Source organism: Vidua macroura, chromosome 2, assembly GCF_024509145.1.
Source record: "Vidua macroura isolate BioBank_ID:100142 chromosome 2, ASM2450914v1, whole genome shotgun sequence".
NCBI lineage: Eukaryota > Metazoa > Chordata > Aves > Passeriformes > Viduidae > Vidua > Vidua macroura.
In genome coordinates, this window is record NC_071572.1 from 61,859,626 (window position 1) to 61,874,322 (window position 14,697).

General features: G+C 37.0%; 1 protein-coding gene across 4 annotated transcripts in view; it reads right to left on the reverse strand.

The window, feature by feature from the left end:
• The window catches only part of PHLDB2 (pleckstrin homology like domain family B member 2), a 60,334-nt gene that overhangs the window by 4,446 nt on the left and 41,191 nt on the right, over positions 1–14,697 (reverse strand). For 3 of the 4 annotated variants that reach the window (XM_053971511.1, XM_053971513.1, XM_053971510.1), the window contains 6 exons: positions 13,976–14,116; positions 13,299–13,398; positions 5,813–6,020; positions 3,964–4,054; positions 3,398–3,544; positions 817–1,036 (listed from right to left, as the gene is read on the reverse strand). In XM_053971511.1, the coding sequence (XP_053827486.1) occupies positions 817–1,036; positions 3,398–3,544; positions 3,964–4,054; positions 5,813–6,020; positions 13,299–13,398; positions 13,976–14,116 (907 nt within the window). The remainder of the gene's footprint in view (positions 1–816; positions 1,037–3,397; positions 3,545–3,963; positions 4,055–5,812; positions 6,021–13,298; positions 13,399–13,975; positions 14,117–14,697) is intronic. The other variant, XM_053971514.1, reaches the window with a different exon arrangement.

Below are 14,697 nucleotides of genomic sequence, written 5' to 3' on the forward strand. Positions count from 1 at the left end.
GTTTTGTACTTGGTGTTTTCTTCTGCGTCTCAGCAATGACCATCCTGCATATGCCTCTTTCTGGCCTCTCTGAACAATAAATATTCAGAGCACAATGTTATTTTGTGGCTTCCTCAGAACTGAAACTTCAAAGTCAAACCACATGTATATTTGCACAGCATTTGGAGAAGTAAGTATGTTCTTAAATTCCCCATTTCTGGGTTTACCCTAAGATAACAAAGTAATGTGATGCTTATAATGGATCCAGATATTGTGTAACATAACTTCATGTACAGAAACACTTTTGGAGTATTGCGTATTCTTCATCTGAAATTCCTTACACTTTCAAAATAAGGCAAACTCAAAAAGTCTACCCCTGTATATTTAATTTCCTGAAAAGCTTTTCTTCACATTAAGCACAGGACTGTAGAAGCATTCACTTCAATTTTCATGCTAAGTATAATAAATTATATTCTTGTATGAAGAGTACAAGAAATCATTCAATCATTGGGGGAAGTATATAATATTTAAAAATAAAATACGTGGAACCATTATTCTGTGTACTTGTAACCTGATCATCTTCCATTTTTTCCCTTGTCCATCTGCATCTCCTCCTTTATTTTGTTTTGTATTTTAATTCTGCCTTACTTGGCATGAGGATTGAACACTATAGTGAAGGGTTCACACGACCTCTAAGGGAATGGATGAAATGGAAATCTAAGTTTTATCTGGACTCCCTACTTGTCATAATTCATAATTGTTACTGTTCATAATTCAGCTGATTTTGATAAAAAAATAGAAGAACAGATGTACCCTAGTAGCAATCTTGCAACCTACCTGCATAATAAGTAAAAGTTCTCTTGTTTCTATCAAAAACAAACCACCGTTTTTTCCATGTTTTAATTTTTCCTCCCATTTTAATCAGAAAGCCTCGGCAGGTCTTCTCAGTGAGAGAAATGTGGTAACAGGTCTCTATGTTGTGCCCAGCTGTTTCAATGTGACTTCGTAGGTCGAAGTCTTCCTTTCTAACGGGCAAATAGCGAGTCAAGGGACGGGCCTACAGGAAAGAAAAGAAAATCATATTATTTTTAAGAGAAGCCTTATCATCTCCTACTCTTTCTGCTGCGAGGACATAACTGAAAATTGCTCATAGAGTCTAAGAATAAATGTAAGAAAAATTAAGAGCTTTTACTGCAGCTCTAATTTTCTTGAAAAGAAAAATCCTTTAAACTTCTAACTTTACTGTGTTGGACAACTTTGTAAAAGCCAGATAGAGCATAGAAGTTTCTTGAAATCAACAGCTGATAAGCTGGTGAAACAGAGGCCACAGCACAGAAAAGCTGTCTTAGAATTAAGACATTAATTAAATGTAAGAGTGTGTTGCTGCCTTAGATGAAGTTCAAGAACTTCATATGTAGTATAAGCAAATCCTTTATTTATCTAAATACTCACTGTGTACATGTCACTCTTTAATTTTAATTTTCTGCTACAGGTATTTTTATGCAGAGTATAATATATAAATAATAAGAACATACTATTGCAGGAAACATTAATAATGGGAATGAACGGTAATCTCCAGTTAGTTTCACACAGATTGCAGTGAACAAAACAGAATTATTTTCTGCTGAACAAATTAACTGTGATAACTAGTTCACATCTCTCTGCAAAAAGACAGCAAAGCAGTGCAGGAGAAGGTGCCTCCTTCTTGATTGCAGTTCAAGACCCTGCACCAAGCCTGGATATTGTCAGCTGGGAGAACAAGCAGGAGGAGATAATGATTTGGAACCTCTGCCAACTGAAGGAATATTCTTGTTTTCTCTGCCTGGAGGGTCTATGCATAATCACCAGCCCCTCATTTTAAACACAGAAGACAGGTCTCCCAGAGAAGGCTCCTGCTGCAGCTGAGGCAAAAAGAGGCTACTTTGGAACAGAAGCAGATTGTAGATGCTTTCAAGGATCTGTGAAAGGACCATCTCCCTGTCTCTCTCCCACTGGACTCCAGAGAAGTCAGTGACCTGGAGAAACTAATCTGCCCCTGCTCCATTCCTCAAGTTAGCCTGTTAAATCCCACTGTGAGTCTCAAATCAAAGGGACTTTCCCTCATTGCATTTTTAAGAGCCTCGTGGTGCAATAGGAGCCGTGTTGCTCACAAGAACTCTTAGCACCCTTTTAAAATTATGCAGTCTTGTATGATATGAGCTGGCACCAGCTCTGGCAAGTGCAAAAGTGAAGTTCCTTCCTCGTGTTTACATTTCTAAGTGTCAGAAGGTGCTGGGGAACAAAAAAATGATATCACTGTACAAAGGAAAGAAAAAAGAAAAAAAAATCAGTCATTTTTGACAGATAAGTTTTTGTCTTCCTGCCAATTCAGTCTTCTTCTCTCTGCCAAGTCTGACAATTAGCAGTAACTGACAGAACATTCTATTGCAACACATGCATGCTCTAATTTGGGATAAAGATATCAGCATTGCACTGTTTATACCATACTTGAGTTGTCAACAAATTTCTTAGCAAAAAAGGAGGCTAACAAGTAAAATTTAACATTCCTGACTACATTTTATGTAAAAACAAATGAATGAATATATTTAACTAGAAACAGCTGATAAAACATCAGCAAAGGTAGCACAGATAAAACCAGAAAGATATTCCAATATGATATGGAATCTTCTGCACTCAAATACATCTATTAACATGGAGACATTGTCTTGCTCTGGTATACTAGCAATGACCTCCTAGTCTATTTGCTGTACCTTATAGATATTACTGGTTTTGGAGGAATAAACAAATAGGTAACACCCTAAGCCTAAAGAAAACTCAAGGTAACTCTAAGCCCAAAGAAGAAGCAAAAATATGTAGAAGGTAACACTTTTTAAATTAAGTAATATTTCTCATGTTGTACAGTCCCATTAACTTTAGAAAAAATAATATTTACTCTGTACTGTAGATGTGGAGCTGAAAAAACTTCCTTATTTGTCTTTTTATTTTCTGTCAAATGTTTGGAAGTAATAATTCACATTTCAAGGTATTTTATGTATTAAAAGAAAAAGCAAAACAAAGCAAAAACTCCACCAACTCCACACCAATGGTTTATAAAATTAACATACTCACAAATTTCTGTTGTTCTGTCCAAAAAATTCTGCTCTGCCTATATTATGTAACAGACTTTATAGGATTAATATTGATACTTTATGTATAAACTGCTAAATAGATTCCTATGTTATTATCTAACTTTAAATGAATACTTGGCTCCAAGAGCCCAAAAAAACTTTTAGCAAAACAATTGCACCTCAGAAATACTAAATCCATCTGTTCAGCTGAAAGCAGTTTGTTTACCATTGGCAGAAATACACTTAGTCCTTTTCTGTATATGAAGGGAAAGTCTTGCACTTCAAAACCATTTCATATCCATATATCTGACCTGTGCTCTTTGTTTCTCACGTATTTTGACTTCTTTTTCAATTAATTTTTGCCTCTGGCTTGTTTCTTCCTCCAATCTTTTCTCCAGTTGCTCCCTGCGGCGTTTTTCTTCTTCCAGAGCTCGTTTCTTAGCTTCCATCTCCCGTTCCTAAATGCCACAGCACAAAGAGAACTTCAATTATATGCAAAACTATAGTTGGCAATGTCATTTCTAAGCTAGGGCTAAATACCTTTTTGTCCCTTAAGTAAGCAGAAATATATATCCAGCACACTGGACTGAAATTTGGAGTAAGAATTGCAAATAGAAATGAAGGTTCTTCTTAAGCAGCTCCCCAGCAGGTGTCAAACCAATACTGAACAAGTTTCTGGGGATTTTGCCATCAGCTTGTCCTTTGAGATAGCAGATACTGCATATGGGCTCAAGGTTGTAGTGTGACGTGAAGCCAAGGGGGAAAAGGTATTTTTAAAGTGTCTATTAGGTATAACCTGGGTAGGTTTTTATGTTGCATTAGGAGAATATTATCCAAACGTACATGCCTACTCTTAGTTACTCAAAATTACGCTTACCCTGGTCTCAAGCAGCCGAGTCTTTTCAGCATGTGCTTGTTTGAGAAGTCTCTCCATCTCCTCTATTCTTGCAATGTTTGAAGTGCTAGCACTGCAAAAAAACCCATTATTCCTTATTTAAAATAATAGTTGGTATTTAAAGAAATATTTTGCAGTCCAACATAATTTAAGAATTTGACAGTGTTCAGATCCAATGCAGTGCAGTAGCCACTAACAAAAAAACAGGTATATTTTGTGAGTTGATGAATGACTACAGTGGTTCTGCTTCTTCTGTACTTTGAGCACCCACACATTTTATGCATTTCTACAAAAAAATATTTCTCTCACCTTAAACACGGTAAAATATAACTTATACATTTTAAATTGGTCAGAAAAAAGCATCATAAATTGTTTTCCTTTAAAATCTGAAATGGCTCAAAAATATGCTCAAACACCATGTAAAACAGTCTGAATTAATTTTACTTAAGGGAAGTTTTGTCATGGAAAATTAACTACTCATCTTCCAGGTTTTATCAAAAAAAGCAGCTCACACTCTTTTCTTCTTTCACCAAAGTTTGCCTTGTGAGAAACAGAAAGATCTGTTGTAAAGGGTCCTTTTCTGGTTTTTTTATTGATTTGGGCTATTTGTTTCTTTGTGTTGCTTTCTTTTGTTTTCCTTCTAGCACTGGCTGCAAGAGTCAGAGGGAAGCAGAAGAGCAGTGAAATTCAACAGCTGTTGGGGCTTCCCAGTCCTGGCCTGGAGACTGGACTTACAGGATGACTGGACTTTAGATAGTCAGAGCAGGAAGTCAGAGAGAGAAGGGTTTCATATCACTGGCACATTAGCTCAATGCACAGTTAGTTCCCAACCTGTCTCCAGCTATCAGAAACTTGCTGACTATCCATTTAAAACAGAAATCCTCAAAACCCAAGTCCTAATGCTTTTCTTTTAAGAAAACCAAAACCAACACCAACCAATGCAAAAAAGCTCAAACAAACCAGCCAGCAGAATGACTGCCGCTGGTATTTTCTGAAACTCTTAACACTGCAGTGATAATGACTAAAAGGGGAAATCAGGGGGCTTCCCTTCCACAGTAAACAGATGCTACGTAAAACACTACATGCTAGCCAAAAAGCTTTCCCTGTGTTCAGAAGATATCCATAGTGCTGTGACAAAGCTGTATTTAATCTTTGTACAGCCTCTATTTATGCTTGTGAAACTGCTGGGGCAGGACTCTGAGCAGGAATGAAAGCATTACCATAATGTCATAAATAAATAGACTGTCAGGAGAAAATTGTTTGTCACACAATTTTGAGACTCATGTGGACCTTTAATACAGATCATGGAAATTCATCTGAGAAATGGTGTCTGAGCTAACAGCCTCTGAAGATGAGTAAAGCAAGCCTTTCAGTGTCATCTCTTCATTTTTTACTGACTCAGAAAAGGGAGAGAAAATGCCAAAAATACTTTTGGAGGAAGCCTGAGTGTTTCAGCTTAAGCATCTAGTTAGTTAACATGCTGGACTTGTAGAACAAGTGTATGTCATCAATGGCACATGTCCCTGAGAAATTTCCTATCGGAAGAAATTCCTTCCCTTCAGTGATCAGGTGAGGAAGCACTAATTGTTCTATAAACTTTAACATTATCACTTAACTTTTCCATATTTTTATTTTCCATCTTCCAATAAACTGGTGAGATGAAGTTAAACCCAATTATGAAGAGCTAGACAGATTTGATGCCTGTCTAATGATCTTACTTTTCCTTAACCAATCAGCAGCATTCACACTATCACAGTGTCAACATGTACATACTCTCTTTTTTCATTATGACCCTATGACCATTGCAGGATCAGAAGGAAAGAAGATTTACCTGGAAATGTTATCTGGTGAGCATGCTGATATGCTTGTCTCCATACTGTCAGAGCTGTCTAAGCTTAACGTGTCAAAGGCATGGTCCTTGTAACTATGATCTGGGAAATGGAAACTGTTCAAATACACATTGGATTCTGATGCTGTTCTGCTGTAGAATTCTGGAGACTTCTGCCTTTGGTTTTCACAGATGTGCTGATGGTTATACCCTATAAAGTACAGAGGAAACACTGATTTCACACAAAAATTATGTGATGGGACCATAACTTGCTAGTCATACAAGCATTTTGAACATCACCTCAGAATTTACTGCACTGTGACCAGTATTAAAAAAAAATTAAAAATTAACCAATTACGGTTAATTTTATACATTAATCACAGTGAAATAAAAGCTTTAAATACCTGTTTTATCTATGATGGATTCAAATATATGCACATTAGTACAGCTGACTTTTCAATACATGTTATTGTATTTGTATTTATGAAACTCTAATTTGAAAAAAAAAAATTACATTTTAAAATGAAAATTAGGCCTAATCTGGAAAGTAATGTAGTTAAATTCAGGAATTTAGAAGAAATAACACTGACTGAATTAGAAAAAAAAAAAGAAAAAAGTCCTGATATTCAATATTCTTAAGTACTTGTCTGGGTGACTTTATTGAATATGGATTTTTTTTTTGTCTGTTTGGGAAACTTTGCCTTCTGGTAACTGCAACTGGACTCTTAGTTTCAGCTGAAATAATACAGGCTGCTTGTTATAGAATCATAGTTACTAGTGTAGAGGTACTTTACTGGAGTTTTGAAATTGCAGTTCACCCTATGGGATTGAAGCAAATCCTTATAGCTCAATGATTCTGAAGAAAAACAAGGTTCATTCAAAGGTTATTTTTCCACAAAAACAATTTTTTTCTGAAAAGTCATCCTTCTTGAACACTTCTTGAACTTTGGCCATGAATCCTTTGAAAATGTCTCTTCACAATTATTTTTATCTCATGTCTCCATTGCTCTTTGAAAGTAATACAGACTTTGAGAGAGGTTGTTGAGCTTGCCTGATGAGGAAGAGTTGTCATTTTAACTGCTGGGGTATTTTATAGTGCCCATTTAAGGTTGTTCTATTTGTGATCTATGTGATCACCAATGTAACCGCACTGCTCCTTTCCTGCATTTTTTCCTTCAATGAATGCAAAAAGTGAAACTTTCTCATAGTTTTGATTGTTAGGTTTACCATATTGTCTGCACATTTCTAACCCAAATACTGAGCTGCTGTCAGAGCTGGAGATTAGGAAGGATTGACATGAAAACCTCACATTCTTACAGGAAGGCAGCCACTGACATTCCACATATTTAAGATAAACAGACACAGGAAAAATACAGACAAATGTACAAATGCAGCAAGGTCCAGCTAAAAATTTTTTCTAGACACCATTAAGACACTGATGTTAAGAAAGCATGCTTAAAGCATGGTGTTTTTCTGCCTTATTCTTATTCCCTGTCTGTGCATACAAGGTTACTCTCTGGTATTTTTTGCCATGCCAGAGCTGGGAGAGTCCCAGTTCACAGAGCCAACAACTGCAGTTATCTGAAAAGTGTGTCTTCAGCTGAATAATTAAAGCATCATCGAAGAAACTGTGCCCTACAAGCATTTCCAAAATAGTTTTCTCCTCACTTCCCTCTGTACCATACAAAGTTTTCTTGGAGACAGTGAAAGCTGGTTTCTAAGGAACTAATAGGAATCACTTGCCATTAAAAAGAACACTAAATTTCAATCAAAAATTCAGTTGCATCAATTAGTAAAAGAGACAAAAGGGACACAAATACACCTCAGCAGTCATAAATAATAGCATAACACAACACAGGTGTTACTGATTCACATGTGTGGTTTGCTTTTTCCCCCTCAGTTTGGCAAATGCTTCTGTTATTGCAGATAAGCAATTACCTTTCATACTCGAACCCTTGGAATGACTAATTGCTCCTGTGAAATGGTGATCAATGATTCATTAGGGAAAGAGAGAAAAAAATAAATTACTGAAAAAAATTTATTCAAATGCATGTTTTTCTGTTGAGCCCTCTAAAAATCCTTTCCTACTCAGAAATTTTACTTCCATATTTTATATTTCACTGAAAAATAAACCCATCTAAAAGACACAGAGCAGCATTGCAGTGCTACACTCTACCCCTTAAGATAAAGAACCCATTTTTGAAGAAAACATTTATCAGTCAAATTTATGCAATCATGCAAACATAACTAAACACTGGAAGAAATCAACATTTGTTAGGTTGCAAAATGAGATGCATTCACAGAAAAAAGCATAATTCAGTGTTCTCCTTTTATTTTCATGCTGTAAGCATGAAGATCCTCAAAGCTGAGGATCAGCTGCGTACCAACACCATGAGGCTTCACAAACAACCTGCCTCTATTACAGCCACACCTACAAACAACCTCAAACAACCTGCCTCTATTACAGCCACACCTACACACTGAGCAGGCACAACCTGTTGTTTAAGGAATTTTTTGCTGCTCAGGTGCCTATTCACACAACATGCACTTAAAAATATTAGACTCCTTGTAAGATCCAGCACTTAACTGAGATTTCCCACAAGCCAAGAGCGTATCAGTTAAGTCTAACCTGATACAAGAACTAAAATATTTGTTGTTGCATTGGTTTTACTATAGAGCTCCACTACTCTGCAGCAAACCTTAAACTTATCAATGTTAACAGCCATACTGTTGAGAAAAAGATTGCAAAAACCCATAAAGCCATTAAAGAAAAATATTCCAAAGGAGTTACTGCAGAATCACAAAATCCAGGTATACCACCACAAAATTTTAATGAGGGTAGAACTAAGGTGAAAGCTGTTATTAAAAGTGGCACTGTCAAGTATGTAGAAAACCCACTAGTATTTTATGAAAATGATCCCATTACATTTTTCTTTTATTCATATTCTTTCTTCTTTCTCTTTTTTTCCCCTTTGTAAAGACTGATATTATCATGTCAAGATACATTTGTTGTGTGGAAACATGCCAAAGTAGGAAGCCCAAATCTGTCTACCTTGTCATTGTCACTCACAGAGCTGCAAAGATTTCTGAATTTTCTGCTCTACTTGTGTGGCTATGAGCAAAGAAGCAAAAAATTAGTCCTGTGCAAAGCCATAGCTCTGCAGATATTAGCATGAGTCAGAAGTTTTGTTGTGACACATTATTTGACAGCAGGAAAAAAAGAATTTTTGAAATGCTGTCATTACTGAACAATTATTTTAAAGTTTTTCAAGAGTCTGTGAACTACTTGACAGTGCTGATGCAACTGGTACTTTTGCAAAAACATCGCATGAGAAATACAGCCAGGGAAAGGGATATTTTCATACCTTTTCTAGTTTTTCCTGAGTTTGACAAGAAAAAGAGTAAAAACAAAAAAAAAAGGCTGACTTCTTTGAAAAGTTTCTATACTCTTTGTACAAATATCCCTTGCTTGCAGTATATTGTTTTTTTTATACAGAGCTTAGAAAGGACACAAATAATCATCTTGTTGGTACCTAAGTTCTCTGTCCCAACAGCTTTGTTCCCTGTGCTGTGTCTGGTCTCACACATTAACTCCCAGATAACCATTCCTTCTTCCCTTCTGGAGTCCATCCTACAGTCAGTGGGACTGCATTGGCTAACCCTCCCTTCTTGTGCTAGCTTCTGGCACCCAGCACTCCCTGGGAGCTCCAGGCATCCACCTGCACAGGGTGAGGTCTTGAGATGGTACCAAACAGTGGCTTCTTCACTCTGTTTTTGCATATGGTTTGGTTACAAAGGCACGTCCACAGGAGGTCAATTTATAAATACAGTCTGTCAAAAATACCTCATGAATGGCTGCTAAGAAATACCTTTTCCCACTAATGATTTATACCAAATAGGTGTCCTCTAAAACATTTAAGTTGCCCTTAACTCAGGCTATGATTACTGATTGTGATTGGTTCTTTCAGTAACAATTCTTGAACTCCTATGACTGACTGAACACTGCTTGGTAATCCTAGAATAAGGACTATTTAGTACTTAAAAATCCATGAAAATATTTGTTACTGCATCCAGCCTAAAATTTATTCATAGATATTGCTTGTTCCTGCATGAAGAAAATCAGAATGAACTCCATGTTAAAACCCAAGAGGCTGTTCTTAATTTCCTGATTTCACTTTTAACTTTCCTTTTTTTTCAGCTCAGACTTCTATAGGTATCTTCTTGGACTGAAATAAGAAAAACTAGGGAAAGCATACTAGAGAAAACTAATTTCAGACCATGACTAGTTTAGTGATAACACTCAGATAATATCTTTAAACCACCTGAGCTGCTACTGCCTCCAGCCAGCCTTGAATCTACTTGTTTTCAGATCTACATGCACACACCAGAACATCTGCTCTAGAACTTTGCTCAATGCTGTTGAGCTCTAAGAAGCACAAGAAGCTACTAACACCACATCTGGAGCACATCATCCTCTTTGGATAGCAGTGTGCAGGTCACTGCTTGATAGCCAGGGCTCCAGACTGAGTGGATGAAGTGGCATTTATCATGTGAGACCCTGTGTCCCCACTGAACCCAGTTCCAGTGCACTGGATGCCGCTCTATATAGGTATCAGGAAGCCAAGACGCCCATGTTGTTTGCAATAGATCACCTTGGAAAACTGACAGAGCGAAAACTGATGGAGTGAAAAATCTGTCAAGTGGGGAAAGAAATGCAAGGAAAGCAAGTGCTTACTCACTACACATGACAGATAGAGAACACTTTTTATCTATTCATCATCTTTTTTTAGGTGAACAATTAACTTTTGGAGCAGGAAGATTAGAGAGCTTGTATTTATCAGTATTATCAGTCTCTATACATTTATGAAGTTCCACTGATTTGTCAGTAAATCGTCAGAAAAATATTTACTTGTTCTGAAAAGGCAAACCTGATCTACCTGATCTAAGGACCACTGACATAGCATCTGACTTGGTTTTCAAAGATGTATTTAAAGATGCCTGATGAAATTAATTGTAGTTACTCAGACTCTAGTCCTGTTGTCTTTAGTGCAAGACAAGTAAGACTTCATAATTTTAATGGACAATGATATTCCATTTCAGTAATCCCGTGTGGTGCATTGAAGCAGTACGTCATGTTCAGAACACTACCCAAATCTCATTGTTCCACAGAAATACACTTTCTTTACCTTTGACTTTGAAGAAAGTTTGTTTTCCTTCCATGTGCTGAGTATGGGTGTGAAGTGTGAGGGGAAACCAGAAATCCCACCAAGTTAAACTCAGTCCCTTCCCTGCTCAAACCACAAACTTCTATTAAGGCTTTACCTGTAAGGCTGAATGAAAGGTGCTTGAAGACTGTTTCTCTGGCCCTTCTGTATAGCTGGATAGAAATATTCTGAGATCTGACCCCATACACCTGACTTGGATATTCCTGTCCTTGCTGAGTTCTGCACTGCAGTGCAGAAAGAGCCCTGCAAACACTTTTGTGGTGTGTTACCCAGACAAAGGAGCTTCCCCCAACCTAGAAATGTGGCACTGCAGTGCAAAAGCAGTTGCACTCTTCAAGTTCCTCCAATAGCAATAAATTCAAGGAGCTTGAGGTTGAACCAAAAGGGAATGAACACTTTAGTAACTACTAAGAGAGGCCACAAATGATCCTTGTGTTACTATATCCTTCCTTTTAATGATCCTTTGAAAATCCTGTGACAGTTCAAATAAAGCACCTGTCAGCAGCACTGTTTCCCTTTGGCAAAGCTGATGTTTCAGAAAAGGACATCTAGAACTGTCCTCTTTCCCAGTACAAATTAATTCCTTAAGGCTCTCTTCATAATTTTCTATTTCCATTCAAGCTGCTAGATATTTCAAAAAGTATCAGCCAACTAGTATGACAAGTAGTATAGCACCTGATTTCTCAACAGCATATAAAAAGTGCTGTGCCACCTGCTCCAATGAATACATCTCTCTCCTTCTCCCCTGACTCTCTTTGTTGTCAGGCTGTAATTAGATTTTGATTCATGAGGTTTCTCTTTCTCAGTCTTAAGACAAGAAATCTGACCCTACTCTTAGATTGTCTTACTTGCACAGCGACAAAAAATTAAACATTAGAAGTGATTTATTTTTAAAACCCTTGCCTGTGTTAGGTTTGGTAACGCTTTAAAATTGTGTTTTAGGTCACACAGTAACACTCTTTGCAACCATTTTACAGGAATATTTCCAATTTTAAATACTTGATCTCTTGTCAGAGTTTAGCCAAAACATCCCTCTTGATTTTAAGACTGAAATAACATAACAATGATGACTCTAAATATAATTGCCAGCTGTTCCATCTTTGCACACACATTACATCGAAGACACTTTCCAAGCTGAGCATGAAGCTCCTTTTGTATTGTACCTGAAATATGTAAAGATAAGTTAGCCACAACACTGCAGGTTTGTGTAAGGCCTGCTGCATAGCTAAAGCTCAAAACCAACAGATCATAACGAGATCAGCTCTGGAAAGGGGCACATCAGGATCCTTTTTCAGCTTGCTCTTTCCATCCCTGCATTGAGTCGTCTTGGTGCATATGACTGACCTCAGTCTCTGCTCTGACCTTTAACAGCTGCAAGCTCTGCCAAGTCCTGTAACAATGGGATGGATCTAATTCAGCTCAGGCTCAGTTAGTGCAGTTCTACACAAGGACCTCTTGCACTGATACTGATAATGGTAATGCAGATGCTGGAAAGAAAATAAACTGACAGATGGCACTGAGGAGTGCCTTCTTTTGAAGATGGGATGAATAATGAATATGAATAATACATCTCATTAAAGCAAAAAATTATGTGTATAAACTCAAGCCAACATATAGCAGATACAGAATCCCATAGCCTACAAGATCATGTTTCAGAGGTGTAGCTTTTTTTTGGATCCAGAATTGCTGTGTCCCTATTAACAAACTCAGCCATCTATCAACAACAGAACAGCTCTCTCCCTTCCTGTTTTCTAGCCCAAATATTTAAGACCACTTATAATACCACAGTAACAGCTTCTCAAAGTTATCTCTCTCTGGGGGATTTATCCAGGCAAAAAAATGTGCCTGTGAAAAACTATTTTTAAGATCCCAAAAAAAAAAAAAAAAAAAAAAAAAAAAAAAAAAAAAAAAGAGAAGGAAAAAAAAAGAAAGAACATGCAATAGATTGCTTCAAAATCACTCACAGAAATTACCTAGTTAACATAATGTATATTTTCAATATACTCAATATACTTTTCTTTTTTACTGGATTATATTTGGTGACCATGTACTTAAAAACTACACATGTACCTACATCATAATATTAACCTCTTATTTTGCCAATATCAAAAATATCAGTTACATTTAGAGCTTGCTTTTGTCACCAAGAAATAACCTTTTATTTTGCAGACCTGTTGATTATAGCAATACCCCAGTTTCAGACTTTTTTTTTGAAAAACTGAACACCGCTTTTAAAAACAAATTAAACAATTGAAAGGTCTTACCTTTGTGCATCCTTCTTGACTCCAACTCTTTGGTCATGGTTGCCAGGCAGTGAGGAAGTACGCTGCCACAGCTGTTGCTCTGTCCTAATGGTAAATGTCCCTGCAGGAAATTTTGTAAATATGTGCTTAAAACTGTATTTCAAGACTTTTTTTTTATCAGCAGGGGCAAAATAATGTGCTTTGTCATGGATATTAGTGTCATGCCATATCAATCAGCCAACTGTGTACAGTCTCTATTAAGCCAAAATATTTTCAAAGCAGTACCTCCACCTTCCTGCTGTTTGCTGATTTACCACATCACAAATAAAGAGTATTTCCACTTTATATATAGCTTTATCTTTAACATTTAGAGGCCTTCAGTAAGAAAGAAGACAACAAGTTGTGTCTCTAGAATCAATTTAAACCAGCCCAAAAATACAATCCTTGAGACAGAAATCGTGTATTTATTATTAATGTTCTACAGCACGGCATTTCCAGAAGTCAGAAGAATGGCTGGAAGTACAGAAGGTTTCACATACATTCCCATTTGTTAATAAACCTCAAGTCATTTCAAAGTCAGCTTCATGTGTGAATCTGGGAGGTTAAATAATGCTTAGGGTGCTACCCAGCCTTCCCTGTAACCCAGTGCAGGATTTCCTGCAGAGGCTGGAAGGCTGTAAATAGCAGCAGGCACATACTTTGTTTGTGATGCTGCGTCCCAGCGTGGCACTGTTGAAGTGGGGAGACACGGATGGGGTCATTTTCTTGCGGGGCAGGGTATCGCTCAGGTACATGCCCTCCCTGTGCTGCTTCTTGCGCTCCTCCAAGTTTCTGAAATGCTTCATGGGGAATGTGTTACAGTTTTGACAAAATGAATTGATGCACTTGCTCAGTTATACTCTATATGGAAAATACTGATAGTCTGGAAAAAGCAAAATCTAACATACAGATCACCTCCTGCTTCACAGTGCTTTTCATCACATTATAATCATACTGATTAAAAATATGCATTAAATTCATGCGCACATTTTATGTACATGTCCCTGTACCTTTCCTTTGTGCTAAATTTTCAAATCTAGTGTACAAGTGGAACCCAATTATAAAGGAAAACTTTTCCTTATAAGTTATTCTAATTAATTGGTGGCTTAAAACCAATACATCTTTTGAAAGGCATTGTTCAAATTTTAAATGAGCAGTGCCTTTAAGTGCAACACTCTGCAAGCATAATCAACTTACAGTGTATCACACTAAAGTCCTCATACATAAATCAACTTTGTGGCCACCATAACAAAAGCAAACAAAAGAAATTAATCCCAAGTTATCAGCTTTGACTCTGTTACCTGTTGTTGCCTGCGGTGTTTCTTAGCTGGCAGAGGTGGAGGTGTATCAGATAAAGGAATAGGATCTACATGAGTAGCCA